Source organism: Capsicum annuum, chromosome 2 (genome assembly GCF_002878395.1).
Source record: "Capsicum annuum cultivar UCD-10X-F1 chromosome 2, UCD10Xv1.1, whole genome shotgun sequence".
In the NCBI taxonomy this organism is placed as follows: domain Eukaryota; kingdom Viridiplantae; phylum Streptophyta; class Magnoliopsida; order Solanales; family Solanaceae; genus Capsicum; species Capsicum annuum.
This window is the reverse complement of record NC_061112.1, coordinates 120,682,460-120,705,849: the sequence shown is the minus strand read 5'-3', so window position 1 is coordinate 120,705,849 and position 23,390 is coordinate 120,682,460. Positions and strand designations below refer to the sequence as shown.

At 30.4% G+C, this 23,390-nt stretch overlaps 1 protein-coding gene across 1 annotated transcript; it reads left to right on the top strand.

Annotated features, from left to right (window-relative positions):
- Window positions 1–6,945: 6,945 nt before the first annotated feature.
- On the top strand, window positions 6,946–8,568 carry LOC107855784 (purine permease 21). Its single transcript, XM_016700780.2, has 2 exons — window positions 6,946–7,244; window positions 7,338–8,568. Exons 1-2 carry the CDS (start codon window positions 7,205–7,207, stop codon window positions 8,471–8,473), a joined length of 1,176 nt encoding a protein of 391 aa, XP_016556266.1. The 5' UTR covers window positions 6,946–7,204; the 3' UTR covers window positions 8,474–8,568.
- Window positions 8,569–23,390: the final 14,822 nt, after the last annotated feature.

Genomic DNA, 23,390 nt, shown 5'->3' with positions numbered 1-23,390 from the left:
TGCTACAATTCAAGTCACTATCGCGTCACTTTTCCTATGTCAAACTCATGGACATAGAAGAGGTAATTAGATTTTAAAGAAAATTTTGTCTCATGATTTAATTATGAGATGACTATACAATTCAACATGACATCTTATGTAAGTTTGCATCTAATAGATTTTCATGATTAGATACTTCTTTAAAGCTTTAGTTCACGGGACAACCCTTAATATATTAATATTTTAGATAAGTGCATTAATGGTATAGTAGCATTATCTTTAATTCATATAGCTGACTTATCGATTTGGCAAATAACAAGTAATGAATATATACTTGGTCGTAATACAACAGCTCTCTTTGCTCATATCATCTTCAATTATTGAAAATAAAAATACTGTTCCTTTGTCATTTCATTTATATATAGCCTTATACATCGTGAAGTACGATAAACTAGATTGACTTTGAATAATAGCATAACTATGTTGAAATAATTGAACAAAAAATTATTTCATTCCACATTATTGAGAAAATGAAGTATGACAGCACTACAGCAAATCTAGTTTGAATTTGGTTAGTTAAATGAATTTTACAAACTTGGAATTGACTGAAGTTGTTGTATAATAATTTGGCTAATGAAATAATGCCAAATATTTTAAAAGATTGTAACTGGTGCAATATTATAAATGAGGACAAAAGATGTAATATGTATACATAATACATATACCGCCATTCTAACTTTGTGGGAATATACTAGATCTGTTGTTGTTTGTAATACATATATCGACATTCATATTTGATTTTAGCTGACAAATAAATACTTTATTTTTGATAATATACTTGTAGACATCTCAAGTTTATTTCAACTTGCTACTAAATAATTCAATTCGTCCCTATTGTGTCATGTGGACACTAATGTTAACGTGACACGTATATTTTGAATGTGTATAGATGATCATTTTAAAAAGTTGGTGGATTCAACTGACACAATAGATAAGCTTAATGCTTAATTAAATGTGCATACTTAAAACTAGAGTGTTTACTTGTTAGCTGAAATCAAATTTGAGTGGAATGTTTATATCTATATTATGCCTAATATATAAATCAGACAATAAAATAAGGAAAAATTACAGAAACTAGCATCCTTAAGACTATAATTACAATAAATAACAACACTTTTTTCAAAATTACAACTTATAGCAAAAGTAGTAATATTTTACCCACTTCATAGTAATAGAAGAATATGTATTTTTCAGTTGTGCATATGTATTTATGAGTAATACATTTATATTTGTATATGTATTTATATAGCAACATTTTACTTAAATACAAATACAATTTGCTATTTTTCGTAATTATGAAACTATTGCTATAAAAGTTATAATTAAAGCTACGGAGTTGCTATTTCTGAAATTTTCCCATAAAATAACTGCATTAAGAGAGACCAAAACTTAAAGTTCTAAGACGTGCAGCCCAATATGGATCAGCTTCCTTAATTCCATAATTGGGCTATGTATGGCCCATTATGTCTTAAATAACACAAAATTTGGACCAGAGACATTGATAGATTGGGCTTATTTATGCTAGTTTGGACCGGATAGGCCCACGGATTGGATTGAAATTTTGAGTGCCAGTAAACTGGACAGTACTTAAACTTGGCTGATTTACGCAAATATATCTCTGGGGAAAAGGCAGAAACGACACTTCAAATTAAACTATTTTCATGAAAATAACCATGAAATTTAAATTTTAGTTTTTAGCCATTTCAATTTGCTGGCTTGTTCTATACCATTTCTACACAGCCTCTATACAGTTTCCATGCATATCTGATACATATAGATATTCTTTATGAAAATTATACAGTTTCGATACACAATTTATATAAAATTGTACCTTTTATTAACACATTTTATACAACAATTATATAATTTTTATACACTTTCTATATATTTTTTATATACATTTTATACATATACATATTTGATAGAACTATATAATTTCTATACATATATCTTATATCAATACATTATCTATATAAAAATTATATCGTTTTTATATAATTATATTTATTTATTATTTCTAAACAAAAAAAAAATAGAATATTTTTTTAGTTAAAAATTTATAGCAAAAAAAAAAGTGAGATATTTTTAAAAGGACCGAATGATACAAGTTGAAAACTGTATTAGTATTGTATATGAACTATATCTGAATAGTGTGGGCCAAAGTGACCCAAATTAGGAAATGACTATAAAGCAGAAATAGTATACCTTACTAGCTACTTTTTAAAAAGATATCAAATTTGGGTTATTTATTTTTAAAAAGTGTTACAGAGCGTCTTTTTCCCTATATCATCTTTTTGTATAGGTCACCATTTACATTTTGTCCTATTTTTCAAAATAGTGTAAATATAACCATTGAGACTAACAAAATATTAGTCTTCTACAAAAGCTTAAATTATAGTATAGTTTTTGTCTTTCACAGAAATTTTTCTATTTGCTCAAAAAATAATCATTAGATCGTAGTAGTCTAAAAAACTTACAAATTGCAAGAAATTTAAAAGAAGCTCCGAAAAGGGACTATCAACGAAAATTACTTGTAAAACTTCATCGTTTGGCCCGACATGCCCGTTAAAATGGTATTTACACTGAAATACTAGTTACTTTTGTGCCTGCTTGGTGTGGAATATTTTTTGTCAAAAAGATCTTCGTATTAAATTGCTTTAATAATCAGACTTGGTAGTTGATAAGGGTATTGAACTGGCATTTACACTAACATATAGTACCAATTGATCAAACATGCACTACTTAGTTAATTACCATTAAATGAAACATGTACATAAAACCACATGGTGTATATATGAATAAATATTCATAAATTTGGTGTGAACACTGCTTATATGTAATCGTTTTAAAACAGAAAACCATGTCACTTTCATTATTTTATAAACCAAATCATAGTTTATGAAACAAGTGGTCTAACAATAGTTGTTAGAATCAAAACTAATTGTTTTCCTTCCCTTCCCATTCCTCTTCCCACACGTAATCGAATTTTTTAAAACCATGATTTTTTTTTCCCTAAACACACTATATAGTTATACATGTCAATTTATGTGTTTTTGTTTAACTGATACAAACTATAAATACAGGGATTTTATAATCTTAAATTGAATATAGAAAATAATGTTTTCTTTTAAAATAGATTAAAAGTAACATAAGACATGAATTGAAAAAAAAAAAGAGTAACTCAACCTTGGTCTTTACTCTAAAAGTCACTAAATTATCATATTTTTACTCCACAAGTAACTCAACCTAATTAATTATCTTTTTTCAACAAAATTTATTTATGTGAAATTCTATTTAAAAATAAAATTCTAGAAAGTAAAAAATATCCTTTAATGATTGTTTTATCCTTAGAAATAAATTTACTTTTAAAGATAAGAGTTTCTTTTTATCTCCCCGGTCAAAGTCAACGTCTTAGCCTGACTTCCTGAGCTCAATTGATTCTTGAAGCAGTAGCTCTGAATCGAAAGCTGGATACTTACCTAATCAGAGGCGGAGTCAGGATTTCAATTAAGGGGGTTTGATATTCAAAGAAAACTAAATCGAAGGGAGTTCTACACCTACTATAACCACATAAAAAATAATTTTAATTATGCATGTATAAATAATATATTTTTTCGTCGAAGAAAGTTCGGACGAACCCGTTAAAGAGGACCGACTCCACCTCTGCTTACCTTATTATTATGAAATGAAAAGAAAAAAGAGATAGATTTTTTTTAATAGATTTTGAGGTGAGTAAGAGGGGAGGGGGGTGTTTGCTGGCTAGCTTATGCAATCAAGGAAAATGCCTTCTTTCTTTTTTCAAAATAAAACAATAAACTATCTTAGTAAGTTAGCTTTAATTGCTAAGTAAATCGAGCACTATGCTAAGACGTGAATCGATCACGATAAAAATAAACTTCTCCATAATATAATAGTAACAAAAATCAAAAGATAAAGAACCACATGAACAATACTCTTCCAATACTAGTATGAACATAAATCGAGTCAATGCACTAAAACATAATTAAATAATAATTAGTCACATTCATACACATAGCTCCATTATTTATTAGATTGATATAACATCATATTGGGATAAGTTTTTATCAATAAGACTTGGCTGTTAAATCAAACACCAATTCCTCTTTTTTGCTTTTATTGTTGTCTTTTTCTACTTTCCTTTTCTTTGTGGCCTTTTCCTTTATTGATTTTAGTGGAGTCATATAGTATATGTTTTATTTGTGACGATGGGAATAAATGGGGTCTCCAACTCATCTCACCACTCAAGTTGACTGTCAACTAGTAAGTCAACAACTCAAAAAAAAAAAAAACATGGACGATCAAATTCATATTTTAAATTATACACATTATTCAGTAAATCTACTAGATTAGTTTAGTTGAACTAATTAAAAGGTGTACTTTATTAAATAGTAAAACATTTACTCCCTTTATTAACAACTGACCATTGTATGATTACGGATTACATTAATAGGACGATCTTGACTTTTGATGATTCTGTATCGATTCGAGGCGTGTATAGGAAATTAAATAATACAATTGAGAAAATGGAATATAGTATAATATTCCTTTCCTTATCTACTTGTAGAAATATGTTGTGCCAAATTATTACACGTTGTATCTCTCATACTTTTACTTTATTTGTTTAATTTTTAGAGTGGAATTTACAAATATATTAATTTTCTTTTTAAAATGAAACCAGTATAATTATGCATTGGTATCTCAAGTTTATACTAGCAATATCGTTTTAAATCAACCATGTATATGGTTCTCAAATTTATCTATATGAGATTATGAGTGTGTTAAATACATTTACGACGACTTTTGGCTGGCAATTCATAATACAAAAATATTATGTTTCAAGCATGCATATGTATCTTTTATTCTTGCTTTCCATGATATTATTTGTTGAATTCAATTCGAGATTTGCTAAAAACTACTTATAGCAAATCTCCGACATGAAAAATGAAGCATAGTTAGAATTTGCCATGAAATTTACCTTCTCCACCAACTCATACAATCATTGAGTATGATCTTAACCTTACAAATCAGTCAAGGGCGGATCTACAGGATTAACGGCTCGCATGGCAGCCGTAAATTTCGATCGAAAAACTATATATATATATATATATATTGAATAAAATCGATATATTATTTAAGTGCCACCTGGTGCAGCAGTTGAGGAAGTAGTGACAATAGCAAACGCACTGAAATTTCAAGTAATATACCATAATTCAAATCCAGACGCCAGCAGTATTTTGTTACTTTTTGTTCGCTATTCTATTTTCTATAAGTTTTTTTCCTCTTGTCTTAATCTTTGTTTGACTCCTTTTTTTTTGGGTAATTTTTGTTTAGGAATTTTTAACTTTAAGTGTAAAACATAATTGAAGATTCACTCTTCCTTCAAATTTATAGTTAAACTTTTCTAGTAAATCATAATAATGATGCTTGGCTTGATGTTATAATTTCTTAACAATAGAATTGGAAATATCCATTGAATAATGTTGACAACTATTTTGTACTTTCACACTGACTGATAAGTTGAATTTAACTCTTATTTACACAATTTATAGTAATAACAACAACAACGACAACAAATCCAGTGTATTCTCACATAGTGGGGTCTGGGAAGGGTAAAATGTATGCAGTCCATACACTACCTCTGGAGAAGTAGAAAGGTTGTTTTTGATAGTATTTATAATAATAATCACATTTTTATTATTTGATCTATTTGTCTATACAAATTGAAAAGACAAATAATCAAATCGAAACCCAAAATCTATAAAATCGACAATATATTTATCTTATTTGGGGCAGTGTAAATAGCAAAACGTAAAGCAAAAAATTAACTGATTTCCAACTGAATTCGTAAAAATTAGGTTCTTTGATAATGTTTCAATGAAATTTTCCTTAAAAAATCTCTTACTAACAAGCCAAATTCCACTTAGACGCCCATAAAAATTATCATTTTTGAGTAGTAGCTTGAACGTTAAAAGTGACATGACACCCGCAACCTCAAAATCTTAGACCCGCCTATGAAATCAGTGCACGATAACATAATTTTTTTGGGGTGAGGGGGTGGGGGTGGGGACCAAACATAAAATTTGTCTCTAATGGTCAATAATGTATATTAATATTAGTAAAGTTCAATAATTTGATTGACATAATTAGCTAAGAATAACATTTACAGCTCATGTTCCTAATCCAACTTGCTATGCAGTACTGAAAAAGGTGAATTAATTTCAACAACTAAAGGTTTGGAGTAGAGTGATAAATTTAGTTCCATAAATAATTAATAAAAAGTTTTAAAATTGAGCCTCAGTATAAAAGGGCTATTTACAAGAATAGTTTTAAAGATTTTGAACTTTTAAACTCGCTTGTCTTATGAGCAAATTTCAAGTTAATAAATCTTGATTTTTGACATTGAAAATTTGCTCATAAGGCAAGCGGAGGTCAATAATTCAAAATATCATTAGGTATAATTAATTGAGTAAGAATTCACATTTTTTTAAGAGAAAAATTTAATTACCTCAAAATTGAAGTTTCAATAAAAATGTGAATTAGTCAATACCAATGAAAGCTAAGTATATATTACTATCAAATACCAGGTGCAAAATAATTAAAAAAAGGTGATTTCCTGGAAAGTGAATGAACAAGAAAAAGTGATAAAACAACCCCACAGTGTATGATTGGCAAGAAATATGAGTACTAAATAATGGTAAAAACTTATCCGTACTCAATGTATATATTAAATTAATACAATTTATCATGATTAAGTAATTAAATAAAATAAAATAAAGATAAAATATATGTTAGTGAATCATAATTAAGTAACATGAACTTTAAATTCAAACACATATTATGTATGTATTGACTTATATATATACCGAGTGAAGATAAATTTTTTTCATAAATAATTTGCTCTGTCTGAAGATTTTTTCTTGTTGCCATATTTACCCATTCACAGCTTCCCCACATCCCCCCTACCTAACCCAAAGGCAACTCACCTACTCCATCCCTAAATAAATGAACTTCCCATTTTCATAATCTGTTCATCGGATGATGTGCCTTCTATACCGCAATTTCACAAATATTTAGACATTTATTACTACAAAGTTTATATTCCTTTATTTGTCTGAAGAACTTTGCTCTATTCTTTTTTTTCCAAATGGGGGAACCTCAAGTAGAAAAGCAGCACAACATTTCTTGTAAGCTTAATTATTTTACTCTTTCATCCTTTTTATGTTTTACCAATTCTATAAGGTTATTAGTATTTGACTATTTTCCACTATTTCATATAGTTGAAGAGGAAGCGCGCTCTAACAAAGAACCAGATAATTATATGGCGAATAATTTGACTTCATGGCGTGCAAAATACAAAAGGTGGCTTGAAATAGGCTTCCATTCCATATTGGTACTAATTTGCTTGTCAGTTGCAACACTACTAGGTGAACTTTACTATAAGGAAGGTGGAAAAAGCACTTGGATGAATTCACTTATCCAAACTGTTGGATTTCCAGTACTACTTCCAATTATCTTCATGAAAAACAAAGGGTCCCAAGTTGACACTACGCACAGTAATAACAAGAATCCATCTGTTTGGATGTTTTTATTTGTCTATGTTTTTCTAGGCTTTCTGTTGGGTGGAAGTTCTATGTTGAATGCTGTTGGACTATTACACCTCCCTGTGTCAACATTTTCCTTAATTTCTGCTAGCCAATTGGGGTTCAATACCTTGTTCTCATACTTCCTCAATGCCCAAAAAATAACAGCTTATATAGCCAATTCTATCATCTTACTTACAATCTCCTCAATTCTCCTCGTCTTCCAACCCGATGATTCGTCGTCCGGCGGATCGTCGAAAGGAAAAGGTTACGTATTGGTAGGGTTCATCTGTACTCTCTTCGGTGCAGCAGGGTACGCGTTGTTGTTATCTTCAACGGAGCGAATATTCAGAAATATTATGAAAAAACGCACCATGAAAGAAGTGATGAACGTTGTAATTTGGCAATCGTTTTTCGCCACTTTAATGATGCTCATTGGCCTCTTTGCTAGTGGAGAATGGAAGTGGATAAGATCAGAGATGCATGAATACAAGCTTGGGAAAGTGTCATATATTATGACTTTGGTATGGAATGCACTGTCTTGGCAGATTTATACAATTGGTCTACTCAGTTTGATTATGAAGGTATCTGCATTATTTGCTAATGTGATTACTACATTAAGTGTGCCACTAATTCCAGTTCTTGCTGTCATTGTTTTCCATGAGAAAATGAGTGGGGTGAAGGTAGTTTCAATGATTTTGGCTATTTGGGGATTTTTATCATATGGTTATCAACAGTATCTTGATGAAATTAACCTCAAAGCTGATTTGTCAAAGGCAAAAGAAGAATCTGAAGTATCACTTGTTGAAAGAGGATTGAGTCGTAGAGCTTAATTAATATTAATTGTACAACAGATTAATCTTTCTTCCTTCATTTTCTTAGTTGCTGTGACTGGGATTGATTAATTAAAGCTTACGTCTATATCCAATTTCATTAGTTTTACTATAGCACTACTTAAATTCACTTTTATTTTGGTAGGAATTAGGATTAGGTATTCCTAACATAACCTAATCATGAAATTAAGAAACTAATCCATCATCACCCACCTACAATGTTAGGAAATGTCTACTATATATATTAGACCAAATTATTGGGTTGAGATTCCTTCCAGTAATATTCTTTCGTCCTGTTTTTCTCAATAGCGTGCTAAATGACTGCTACCTAAACAATTGCTAATATTTAGCAATATTAAGAAATTAAAAACTGGACGAAAGGTTACCGGAGGGAATCGCAACCCAAAATTATTGAATGATAGAAGTTAAATCCGTGTCACAGATATATTTCAGTAAAAGACTTTACGTGGATACCAGAAGTCACTATTTTTAAATGAATTTTGTAGAAACATGTTTTGCATGACATTGTATTAGGCATACTTGGACATACGTACTATTCATCTACGCGTTGTGATTTGTGAATATGAATGAATTTTCATATTTCATTCGTTTCAAAATATATAGTGTTTTTTACTTTTGGATATATCCTTTAGAAAAATTACTTATTTTTAGAAAATAAACCAACCTGTTGAATCTTGTTATCTTAAACCAATTAAAGATATAAATTAAATTTTATCAAAATGATTTTTAATTTTGTGAAAATAATATTTTTAGGATCACCGGTAGTCTGGTCCCAATCTTGATATAGAACTCTTTTTTTTTTCCACGGAAGGTTTGATTATGCAATGGGTCCAGACTGTAATGAATGTAGTGTGAACCACATATTTTATAAGTTGATATTAGAAAAATATCTCTTACCACAATTAGTGGTGGTAAGCATTAGCTCAATTATTTTCCAAGGATGTATATTTTGTGATAAAAATTTATCCATGATGGTTAGTTATATCAATATCAAATTGATAAATATACAGAATATATGTGTCTTCCATATATACGGTTTGTTAAGTGATAAAGATTTTCATTTTTATTTTTAATTAGCAAGATTAATTTATTTAATTTGACATAAATATCCGGAAGAAATAGTTTTTTGCCCTTATTTAACGATGTCCCCGGCCAGTCCCCCGACAGTAATGGAACTAGACTATTTAAAATTAATGTGCAATCTCTACGTTGCATACAGATTAAATAGAAGAAAATGATCAGATCTTTTATATATATAAAAAAAAAAAAAAAATTATGTGTAAAAATAAAGATCGCTTGTAAAAAGACAAAAGAAAAATATTTTTAAAAGAATTGTAGAAAACCAACAAAACCAATTCTCTCAAAATTTGTATTGTCCCTAGAATCTTCCAATTTTATTTTGGAATTTGTTTTTACTACCATCAACATTGACCGGTACGATAATCTATTTTAATGGTTCTCAAGGTTTGCATGTACCCATATTTAGGGACAAAGCTTCAAGAACAGTGCAATATCAATCTGCAAAAGATTTTCTCAATTTCTATACATACTAATTATATTATACACACGTTGATCAGAAAAGCAAACATATAAATCATAACAAGGAAAGATATAATAAGTGGAACAGCCTTTACCTTAAATCTGCCAACCCAAAGCATTTCATGCCAAGACAATTTGCTCGGCTTATATTCTTGCATTTCTGCCCGCCGAAAACTGGTCCTCTAGATGGCCCCTCGGGAAAAGTCCATGATTACCAAATTAATACGTTCTTCACTTCTTTCGTGATTCGTTTTAATTTAAACATTTTATTTTATGTGTCTTTTGAATTATTAACTATTCTGACTTATATTACTTTTTGAATATTTTTCAAATACATAAAATTTAATCAAGGTAAAACCGAATTATAAAATATATGAATTCATATAACAATCTGGTTAATTAAGTTAATACATACATATATATATATATATATATATATTTAGGTGACCATTGGGTAAACCTACTTTTTGCAATGACTCATAAATTATATCAGAGATGTAAATCAAACTGGGCACACACAATGCGATAAGCCTAAATGAAATGCGTTGGCGTGGTAGGAGAATAGATAGCTATACTCTCAAGATTCATTAATTAAAAAAAAAAAATCCTTTATTTATTTTTTATTACAGTTGATTTTCATAAACGTGGAAAATTTATAGCAAACAATGATTATATTTAATTTTTCATTATGTGAAACACAATATTATTTTTTATTACAGTTGATTTTCATAAACGTGGAAAATTTATAGCAAACAATGATTATATTTAATTTTTCATTATGTGAAACACAATTATGGCTTGCATACTTTCTTGGAGAATAAAGAAATACAGGGAAAGCAGTATGCGAAAGTATAATCCTTTTCAAGTTTTAGAGTGAACTTTTCTATAGATCTAATGGTACTTTGTATTTCCAAGTTTTCTGTTGCATAGTACCCCATTTAGAGGAGGACCAAACGACAACTTTTGTGCTGCTTTCTTGGCTTATCATTCACTTGGGGGTGTACATACGTCGGGTTGGTTTGATTTTCATTAAAATATAACCAAATCAACAATGTCGGTTTTCTAAATCTATAAACCAAATCAAACTAATATACAATCGGTTTTTATATTTTGGTTTTAATCGTTTTTTTCGGTTTTTTCGATTTTTCGGTTTTTTTCTTGTTTTTTTTACAGTTATAATGTGATTGAAGAAAAAATTAAATGTTTTCACTAAAAAGATAAAAAAAATAAAAATAATGGTCATAGAGTAGTTCCAATTAAAATTAAGTTGGCAAATTACTAAGACGTTTAAACTACTATCTCTCAAAGTAATATTATGTGGATACTCAGTGGTTCAATTTGTAAGTCACTAGTCATAATAGCTTTTCTGAAAGTTTCCTTCACATAAAATGTGAGCATAAAGAAGAATAAAAAATTGGAGACAACTTATTAAAAATTTAACTCCATAAAATAATTAACTATAACATAATTCCACAAGAAAAAAGAGAAAGAAGATAAACAAACCTAAATCAAAACTTGACGAGTGAGGAGAATGAGAAAAGTAAGATGAAAGTAAGATGAGGAAATAATGAGAACTCTCTGAAAACTTGAAAAGTAAAATGTAAAGTGAAGCAATTAAAGAGTTATAGGTTTTTATATTAATATTGGATTTTGTATTAATCTGTTACTAATGGATAAATATTAGGGAAAAGGACAACAATAGCACCTAAAACTAAAATAATATCATAAAAATAGCACTCAAAAGTAAATACCCTATAAATAGCCATAAACTAATTTCACTAGCTAACCTTCACTGTCATACGCTTAAACATAATAAAAAATGTCGTTAAAGTAACTTTCTCTTTCTTTCTTTCTTTTTCATTCACAATTTCCTTTCCATTCAAACTCCCAAACCTCCATTCTTTTACCTTTTTCGATACTTCAATTAATCTTTCTTATTCCATAAATTTTATATAAAATCTCAAAAAATCTACATTCAATTAGCTTCCTATAATTTTTTCCCATTGTAAATTTGCTCAAAATTGATACAAAATAATGGCTTCAACTTCAGTTTTAGTTTCAATAATGATAAAATACGGAGGTCAGTGGATATCTGATGTTGAATTTAAGTGTATCAATGTGGTATAAAAGAGTATCAACTGAGTATAGGGATTACATGTGCATGCAAAGAACTCCCTCTCCCTTTTTTAAAAAGTATATCAATTTGTATAAAAGTGTATCAATGTGACATAAAAATGTATTAAATGGGTATAAAGACTGTATATGCATCCATAGGTTCCCCTTCTCTTCTTTTTTTAAAAGTGTATCAATGTGGTATAAAAGTGTATCAAACTGGTATAAAAGAGTATCAATTGGGTATAGAGACTGTATGTGCATGCAAAGGTTCCCCTTCTCTCTTTTAAAAAATGTGTATCAATCTGGTATAAAAGAGTATCTATTGGCATATTCTTTTTTTTATCTTTACATGCATCAAAACATCTCCGACTCACCGTGATTGAGTCAGCCTCTAAGAAGAGCATCTCCGACTCACCGTGATTGAATTAGCCTATAAGAAGAACATGGATCAAGACATGACTTTTCTCTTACCTTGAAACCTCATTATTTTATTTTTTTCTTCTTCAAGTTTAAAGAACTATGACATTGCTTCAAGTACAAACCTGTATGTAATGATTCTGTAAAATAATCATCATTAACAACAAATTTGAGGTTAAAATTGACCGCTTTACCCGTTAATTTTAACTTTCCTTTATTTCCTATTTTTTGCTTCATGTCCATAGTTTCCAATGCTCCAATGCAAGAAACAACAAATTAATTTTTGATATTGATCATAAAATAGAGCAGATTGATCAATGCATAATAGAGGAGAACAAAAGAAGATTTGAGAAAGTATATTTAAAAAAGAAAAGTGATTTAAGAGTAACAACTATAAAGAGCATTTAATTTCCTTAATTGTGTAAGGAGAGTGGTTTTGGGCCAAGTGGCTAAAAAAAGGAAATAAATTGGTCGACTGGCTCCAATTGTCCATATTTTCATAGTGTCGCCCATTTCTTTTTAAAATGGTCAGTTCATGTCCTTTTTCCCAAATATTATAACTAAAGGCCCAAGAATATATATCTATTTTCTAAATATAAAAAAGTTATAAAAGTAATTAGAAAGTAGATTATAAGTAATATTCTTTTACGTATAAAAAATTAAAATTATATATGTATTAAGTCAGTTCGGTTTAGGTTCGGTTTGATTTTATTTTGGCTAATACCAAATCAAATCAAGAATGATCGTTTTTTTTTAACACCAAACCAATCAAACCAAACCATAAGTCGATTTTTTTCCTCGGTTTGGTTTGATTCATCGGTTCGATTTGACTTAACGGTTTGATTTGTACACTCCTAGTCATTATATATATATGTTCACAAATGTCAGATACATAGATGATATGTGATAAAGTTGCTTATGATTGAACAAAATATGTCATTTTTGATACGTGACAATTTTTGATTGAGATTTACAACATAATTTAAACATGTGAAGATTGTATGTGATTGATCAAAACATATCATTTTAGACACATACAACTTTTGACTAAGATCTACAACATTATTTGAACATGTAGAGGTTGCTTGTGCTTTGCCAAAACATGTCATTTTAGACACATAAAACTTTTGATTGAGATTTACAACATCATTTGAATACGCAACATCATTTTGTTGGCCGTAAATTTGACTGAGATTTGAAATCACCTTGACATGTGACATGAGTTTGAGCTTCAAGATGATATGAACCTCGGACTTGAACTCAACAAAATAAATTTATTTATTTGTAAAGTCCCAATATAATTATTCAACTCAAATTAATGAACATAAATTAATCTAAATCTTGTATCAATTTAACCAAATAGAGTTTATATGTCTATAAATTACCCCTATGTTAAAAAATTTCAAGGTGTAAACTTGCTGAAAATTGATTTCTAGACTTGAAGTATAGCCAATTTTGATTTTTGTAATCTCAAGGCACTCGATAATATGTATTTGCAGTAGAGTAAGACCCTTTAAACAACTTGTTGAAACAATTTTTTTCAATTTATGGTAGAAAATACATCCTCCATCTTTGCCTTTGATCTTTTCCAAATTTGGAGATGTAATCATCCAACTCTAAAATGAATAAAATACGTTCCTTGTGATCTTTTTTATGCTTACATAACTTCCAACGACTATATAAAAACAGTTGTTAATTAAATTTTTGTGCATACCATTTCTTTTCTTGTTCAATTTTGTAAAGTTTCTTAAAATCTTGCTGACATTATGTTTAATTTCCTATTGAGTGTAGGCCATCTTCTTTAGGTGAATTCAAAGACGTAGGCCTCCATTGTATTTAAAAAATTAGAGCAAATACTTTCTCAATTAACTCTTTAAAGTTCATTTAGCAGTATATCGTTTTCGATCTTTGAATTTGTGCTCCTATAATATAACATTCACATTTTAAATTAAAATTGTAATTCATTTGATCATGTTTTTTTTTCAGAACTATAAATGGAGAGCTGTAACATAGCAAAGATTAGCCGCCATATTCCTTCGGCATTGTTGCGGTTACTTTTTTTTTTTTTAAAGAAAAAAACTTAACTTCAGTTTTGTGTATTACCTAATCCATTTTTCATGGATACACAATTTTTTTATTAAGAGAAATCTTTCTCCGAATTACTCCCTCTCCGTCTCTATTTATATGATAAGTTCAGACTTTGTGTTTGGTATTAATCGACATGCATTTTCTCCTTTCAATAAATTGAACACCTTCTAGAAAAGAAGAAAAAGAAAAAGATAAACTAAACAAATTTTAATTTACTACTCCTAAAAGAAATAATGAACTAGTTTTCATCTAGAAAAAAGATTCTTGCACATATTTTTTTTGTTGTTTTTAGCTAAAAGATACATTTGTTTATGGAGAAGCTAGCTGGCATACGTACTATAATGTAACAAAATATCATTGAATTAAGTGATCTTAAACACATCACGTGGATTATTTAAATTAAAAAGTTACTAAATATTAAAAAGGACATTAAGGGGGAAATTAACGGTCCCTTTTTGTTGATAATCTTGTTATTTGTGTTGCAAGTTGTTGGATCTTGCATGTTAAATTTCTGCTCAAATTTAATGTGTTTTTTAGGTGTCTCTTTAGAATAATAGAGGTGAATAAACCTATAATTGATTGATGCATCAGGTTAGTGTTTTTGGTCTTTTTATTCTTTCTCGTACTATATGATTGTGTCTTTGTGGATTCTGTGTATGACATTAATGTATGATTAAAATGGATTGTGGAAATTGACAGTACAAATATAGTCTTTTTTTGTGTTGCATGTTAAATTTCTGCTCAATTTTTGTGTTCTTTCTTGTACTATGATTGTGCCTATAAGAAATTTGTGTGTGTCACGCCCCAAAATCCCATCGGGCCGGACTGGCACCCGAAGCCGAGAAGGCCCGGGAGAATCCATTCAGATACCTGTACTTTCAGTTACATGTCACCAAAAATTTGGATAGCACTTCGTTGCATACAGAAGGGTCTAATTACCTGTATCAGCACAACACGCACAAATATATATATATATAATACTTGGCCGTCGGGGCCACCACATATACAAATATAACATCACTATATAAACTTCCATGACTTTACCCTTCCTTATGTCTACAAAGCCTCTAGGATATACATGACATAACTAGGGTCGGGACAAACCCCCGCCCACACATGACTCCTGTACAATAACAAAACATAAGGGACCGACTCGGAAAGCTCCGAAGCAAACTGGAGCTCACCAACAATAGTTGTATGACCTGGCTCCTATCTATGCTGTGAATGAGCTGAAGCACCTGTGCCTGCAGCATGAAATGTAGGTCCCCCGTGAGGGACGTCAGTACGAAATATGTACTGAGTATGTAAAGCTGTAAATAATCATATGTGATATGGGGGATCAAGAAAATCAGACGCAAGTGAATAAATCATAATAGAAGTGAACCACACTTCATAAACACTTTTAGGATCATGTACATTATCATTAATCTGAATTGGATTCTTGAATTCAAACACATTTGTGGAACGGTATACATTCGTTCATTTTATTCTTTACAATTATCATTCGCCATTACCTCCTCCTCCCGAACCTCCAACCACCTAACAATAATCAATACTGTAACCATTAGGCTGCCCCCAGTACATATCAACTGTAATCATATCAAATATCGGGATCGGCCCATGCTAGGCTTAAGCCCCTGAGCTACCACCCACACGTATATCAAGTAACACACATAAGAGATCTTTCCAATAACTTAGTTCAAAAGCTTTTGAGATTATTACATTAGTGTTCATGCCAATATAGTACCGTTGGAATAATGATACATCAATAGGAACCAAGTAATAGACTTTCTATACAATAACGATGTAATAAAGACTCATTGGTACATCAACAATGTGTTTCGAAATCATCAATATCACAACAATGAAATAGGAGCCTTTTGGTATATCAATGAAACATTTTGACACTTTATAGAATGGAAACAACTTCGTTGGTAATGCAGAACAATACATGTTTTTAGACAACCTCGGAATCTTACTTGATGGAACATTGGTGTTTTCATGCCAAAGAACATCACTAGAGTATGCTTTACATACCTCGTTGTAGATTCGGATACCAATTCAACACAACTTCCCGCCTTTACAAATCACTTATCTACAATGAAATGTTTGGCATCTAGTATTAGCAACCCAACACCACAATTCTCTTCCATAATTTCATACAACCAATATTTGCAAAGCATTCCAAAAACCAACTTGAACAATAGGTTTATGTGTATATATATATATAATCATCATTTCAATACCACATCATCACACCAAATCCCTTCACAATTCAACATAATCCAACCATGCACCAGAATAATCCAACATCATTTCCAATCATCTTTCAACAACAATCAAATAACATACTTCTTATGCTCACATGCATATATATACATATCCATATAAATAACACCAACATAATTTACATCCTTACCATAAAATGGCCCTTTTGATTTCGAAGTCCTGTTGGCACAAATAAGGGGTGCTTCTCGAAGCCCTTGAGACGGTGAACACAACTACGGAATCAATTTGGATTTTCTACGGTTGAATCACAAGATAATTGGAGTTGAACTTAGGCTAGGGTATCTTATTCTTCAATAATTTGGATGATAAATGATGGATATGAGGCTAAGTATATGTATATAATGACCAATTTTCGTCCATGAGGTGATGGAAAATGACCATATTGCCCTTAAAATTTAAGTAAATCCGAATCTGTCCTTGGTGGACTGTTTTGATAGGCTAAAGTAAATCGACCATAACTCTTTGCTCCGATAATGGATTTGGGTGAAACCAATTGCATTAGAAAGAAGACTCTCAGGGCTTCTCATCGATATATAGCAGCTCACACAGTTCATTTTTTACAAGGAGTTATGATCGTTTAAAGTCGACCCAAAAATCTGTTTGGCTGCAGTACTTTTGTGTGCAGAAAATTTTTGCACATTTACTGTTCATTGCGTCCACCGTTTTCAAGTTTCAAACATGCTCGCTTATATCCGATACTCATCTGTTTTCAGAAATCTTTATATCGTTGGAAAGCTAACTCGATAAACTTCGCATAGAAACTTCGACGAGCAAATTCCGGTATAAATAAAGTCGATTCCTATACACATATAATCAAACTATACACTTGAAACCATCTCAAAATAATCAATACTCATACTTAAACTCATATACACCTAACTTATGATCAATACATATACTCCAACACATATAACCATGGCTAATGCACGTAATTAAGTACGGGGTGTTACAGTGTGTGACATTGATGTATGGTTAAAAGGGGTTGTTCAAATTGTGGAATTGTGTGTTTTAACAGAAATATGTAGTGCTTTGGGGGTATGGCAAATAACTAGACTCATGCATGTTCAAATTTCTGCTCGATTTTGGATTTTCTTGATACCCATTTTGAGTAATAGAGGTGAAGAAAGAAACCATTTCTATACTAATTGAATCACACACAAACACACTAAATCACACTCTCTACCATCTTACTCACAACAACTGACTGATGAATTAGGTTAGTGTTTTTTATTTTTGGTCAGTTTTTGTGTTCTTTATTGTATTGTGAATGTGCCAGTGTTGAATTTGTGTGTGACATTGATGTGGAAATTGTGGAATTTGTATGTGTTGGCAGTAATAATGTAGTCCTTTTTGTTTGTGGTACAAGTTGCTAGACTCAAATGGGTACTTGCATGTTAAATTTCTTCTCAATTTTAGTTTCTTTTGGCAAGCCTTTTCAAACAGTCCTTTTATGATCTTTGGTTGGGGGTAAGGGTGTCAATTGGGCCAGGCCGGTTCAACCTGGAACCGGCCCATCACTTTTAAGCGGGTTGTGGGCCGTTTCGGGTCCGGGCTAGGTTTAACGGACCGATCTGATTCCAGACCCAACAGTAATATTTTTAGAAACAATCCAGGACCGGCCCAATAAATCAAACCCGGTCCAACACATGTAAACCCGGTCAAAACTTAAAAGAAAATTAAAATATTTTTTCTCCAATATACACTATATATACCCATCTATATACATTTTAAATAAGTTAAACATTATACACACAATATATATACACTATATATATATATATATATATATATTATATACTACATTAGAATTTAAAAAACATATACACAATTACACATGTAATCATGTATACGACTATACGTTAGTTAAATGTATATACTACTTTAAATAAAACATATACTACAAGATATATACTACAATATATATACTAATTTATACAACATATACACATGTATACCTTAAATATATACTACTTTAGAATCTATAGAAAATATGTACACATATATACGTACCATTCAATATATGTACTACTTTAAATAAAACATATACTACAAGTTATATACTAATTTATAAAACATATACACATATATACGTTAAATATATACTCTTTTAGAGTCTATATTCTATATATACACATATATACGTACCATTCAATATATGTACTACTTTAAATAAAACATATACCACAAGATATATACTAATTTATATATACTATAATATATACACACACTATTTATATAGTTATATACTAATTTATAAAACATATACACATGTATACGTTAAACATATACTCTTTTAGAGTCTATACTCTATATATACACATATATACGTACCATTCAATATATGTACTACTTTAAATAAAACATAGACTTCAAGATATATACTACAATATAATATATATACTAATTTATAAACATATACACATGTATACGTTAAATATATACTCTTTTAGAGTCTATACTCTATATATACACATATATACGTACCAATCAGTATATGTACTACTTTAAATAATATGCTACTTAATATAATAAATTATTAATACTTGAGGTTTTGAACTTAAAAGAAATTTATTTTTTCATTATGTGTATATACGGTTATATGTTTGTTATGTTTAATTGTCTATTGCTTAGTATAAAACTTGATAGTAAATTAGTAATATATTAAAACTAAGTATTTAATTTAAACTAGAAATTCAATTTAAATCATTAAATGGAAAAAAATTACAAAATAAGGAGTGAATGAATGTTATATTTTATTGATTGCAAAATGATTCAAAATTTATAATGTACGTGAATGAAAAATCTACAAAATTTTCATCATTTTTTCCAACTCATCCATGTTAATATTAACGGGAACTGACATAGGATAGTCAAAATCAATAGGGGCAAACCCATGTATTGGACTTGATTCTGTTAAGTTCTTCCTTGAAGTCATAATTTCTTCAAGTTTCTGTTCGTCTTTCGACTCCACCTCCATTCCTTGATTTCTTCGTTCCGCTCTAATCCAATCTCTAAGGCAAATTAGAACATTCATAGCACTGTTTCCCAATGAGTATCGGTTGTCTCCAAACTGTTGTCGTCCCTAACTAAAAGCGCTCTCCGATGCAACGGTTGACATTGGAACATTTAATATATCTCTAGCTAATCTTGAAAGCACGGGATATTGTGTTTCATTATTCTTCCACCAATCCAATATGTTGATCCGTCGTCTGCGATCCTCTCTTCCCGATAAGTTGTTGTGTAAGTTCCCGCCTCAACACTATTCCAACAATTTAAATCATAAAAGTAATCAGGAAAACCACTATGTGCCGGGATTTTAGAAGATGATGACTCTTCGGGGGATGAGGAGCAACAGTTGGAGTGATATTTGTCGGTACAACTAAATCAAGTAAATCAACATAATGGTTATATAATTTATCTAGGTAAGCGTTTGCATCACCCATAACCATCCACAAATCTGGTTGTTCTTGTTCTTCATCATCAGAATCATTGTTAGTATTTATCTCTAAGTTAGAATAAAGAAGAGTACTAAAGTGGCACATAGTAGTATATTTCATACGCGGATTTAGCATAGCATCTACCAAGTAAATAGGGGGAATCGAAAAAAAATATTTTTTAAATTTAGCAAACATAGCACCAACAACTTCTTTATAACCTTCTTTATTCTTATATTCTTTGACCAAACCAGAAATATCAGCTATATATGCTAAAATATTACCAACAGTAGGATAATAAGCACCGAAAAATTCAATTGTAGCTATATAAATTTTTTCCAAAAAATTAACAAGATCATCAATTACAGCCAATCAGAATCATGTAGCATACATTCAGCCGAATCAATAAATGAACCACAATGTTGATTAAAAGTTGGTGTAATAGGAACTCTATAAGTATGACAAGTTTTTAAAAAAATCACAGGCATCAATATCGATGCAAGTCCATTTTGTTCACATTTAACTTTAAATTTTCTGATTTTTTTCTTCGATTATTTCCTTGAATAAAACCAACAACAAGCCGGATTTTTTCAATATAAAGCTCAAAAAATTCAAGACCATCTCTTACAATTAAATTATATATATGACAAGCACACTTAACATGAAATATTTCAGGTAACAGTGGAGAGAGCCTAACTTTTAACTTTGTAATAACAGTCTTGTTGTTAGAAGCATTATTAAAAGCAATACATAAAATTTTATTTTCAATACCATAAAATTTTGTAACTTTACCAATCGAGTCAGCAATAAATTCTCCAGTATGTTTACGATCTTCATCATACAAAAAAGCTAGAATACGTTTTTGCCTAACAAAATTACTATCTATCCAGTGAATAGTAATGGTTAAATAATCATTTTTATTAACAGCACAGCCAAGATCAGAAGTTAGAGCCATTCTACATTGAATATTTTTTAATAATGTAGATAAATAAAAAACATATGTGAATGAAGTCTAAAAATATCAGCCCCGACAAGTACTTCTAGAAATACCATTAAATATAGGATTATAAATTGCTTGAATATAATGAATAAAAGCATCAAAAGAAGAAAAACTGAAAGGCAAACAACCCACAACTATCATTTTTGTTATTTCTTCCCGGTCCCTCAATTTATTATACTTCTTAATTACCTAACCAGTTGTTGGGTCCATTCTAGTTTCTGTTGGCCCACCAACATCCTGGCCACCTTTTGCAATAAATAACTCTCTTTCGTGATTATCACTTATATGTCTCATTAACGTACCCGTACGCCTTTGCTTGCCTCCTCTTTTATGCTTATATAGTTGTTGACAAATATTACATTGCACCTCAGTATCTGGTATACGTGTAAAAAAATTATCATGCAATACTAGTTGTTTTACGAGCTCTTGGGGAATGGGGAGGACGGGGAGGGAGATTAACCGATTCAGATCTAATATTAGCATTTCCTATTGCGGGTGTCTTACCAATATTTTCATCATCTTCATCTAAATCAACCGCATCTACTTCATTTTCTTCTTCTATACTGTAATTTTTCTGAGCTTCTACATAATCCATAGCGTGAGCACCTACACCTACTTCTTCCTCAAAAGGTTGACTAAGAGGTACCGGAGGCGGAGGCACACGGGTATATCTACTACTTGAACTGCCTCTACCGACAGTAATTCGCTTTTTACTACCACTACCATTTTCGGGATAAATTTTTTTTACACTTTTGTGGCGAGGTTTCTTAATTTATCCATAATATAAATCAAACTAAAAAAATTTAAAATACACAAATATAATAAAATTAAATATTCAACAATTAATACACTAATTCAAAATTAAAAGTAGGAGATGAAACGACAATACCAAATTTTGAAAGTATCTGAAAGTTGCGACTTTAAAAACTTCCACTCTTACTTTGTAATCGCAAAATTAAAAAAATAAATTTAGCACTTTAAGAAATATATAGAATATTTGAATTTTGAGAATTGAGATTTGAGAGAGAATGAGATTTGAGAGAATGAAAATTGTGTGAAAATGATTTGAAAGCGTAGGGTATTTATAGAATTTTTTTTGGATTTAAAAAAATATGTTGATTGATTTTTTCTTTTATTAAAAAGGGCATATAGCCATTTTTGGGGCCCAAACGGTCATATAGCCGTTGGGCCCACCGGTCCAATTTTATAAATTCTGATTTTTTTTTTAAATTATATCCGAGCCTGGATCGGTTTTGGTCCGGGCCGAGTTAACCGGGCCCAATTTTAAAATTGGCCCAGCCCGGGACTCGGTACCCTACAGTACATGGGCTGATCGGGTCGGGTTGATTAAATGGACCGGTTCGGATCGTGTCAAATTGGCCTGTTTGACAGGTTTAGTTAGGGGTCTATAAAAAATAATCCCTTTTATCTCATAACTGAGGTAGTGGTATGAACTGCGTGTACTTATCCTCTCCAGACTCCACTTGGTAAATATACTAGCTATGTTGTTGTTGTATTATTCACCTGACTCAATATTCTAGAGGATTACTGCTTAAATTTGAATACATTCTTGAAAGCAAGATCTTATTGTGTATTTTTATTGTAGCCAAATGATGTGCCCATGTACGCAAGAAGATGCAAGCATTGATAGAAATTGTAGTGACAACTGTTGAAGTTCTTTGTTATGTAGTGATAATTGATTATGACAATGTAATTGCATGATTGGACCAAATGTTGTGGAGTGAATGATGTTTTTAGTTGATGGCAAAACTAATGATACACTACCTTATCATGATATTTTTGTGTTAAAATTTGTTGCTCTTAATTGATATTAGTTTGTGGGGGTCAAAAATCACCGCTAATAAACCCCGCAAATTCATAGCAAACTCTGCTATTGTCACTGTTTTATTTCTTCGTGATTAATGTTTGACTGTTTGACATTGCAGTTTCTCGCGTATATATATTCTTATCTAAATTCATGACGAGTTGTATCTCTAGAGAAATTATTTGGGAT

Excerpts from the sequence above, each read along its gene's own strand:
- LOC107855784 (XM_016700780.2), top strand. The coding sequence starts at position 7,205 with ATGGGGGAACCTCAAGTAGAAAAGCAGCACAACATTTCTT. Across the intron at positions 7,245-7,337 it reads AAAGCAGCACAACATTTCTT|TTGAAGAGGAAGCGCGCTCT; the intron begins GTAAGCTTAATT and ends TATTTCATATAG.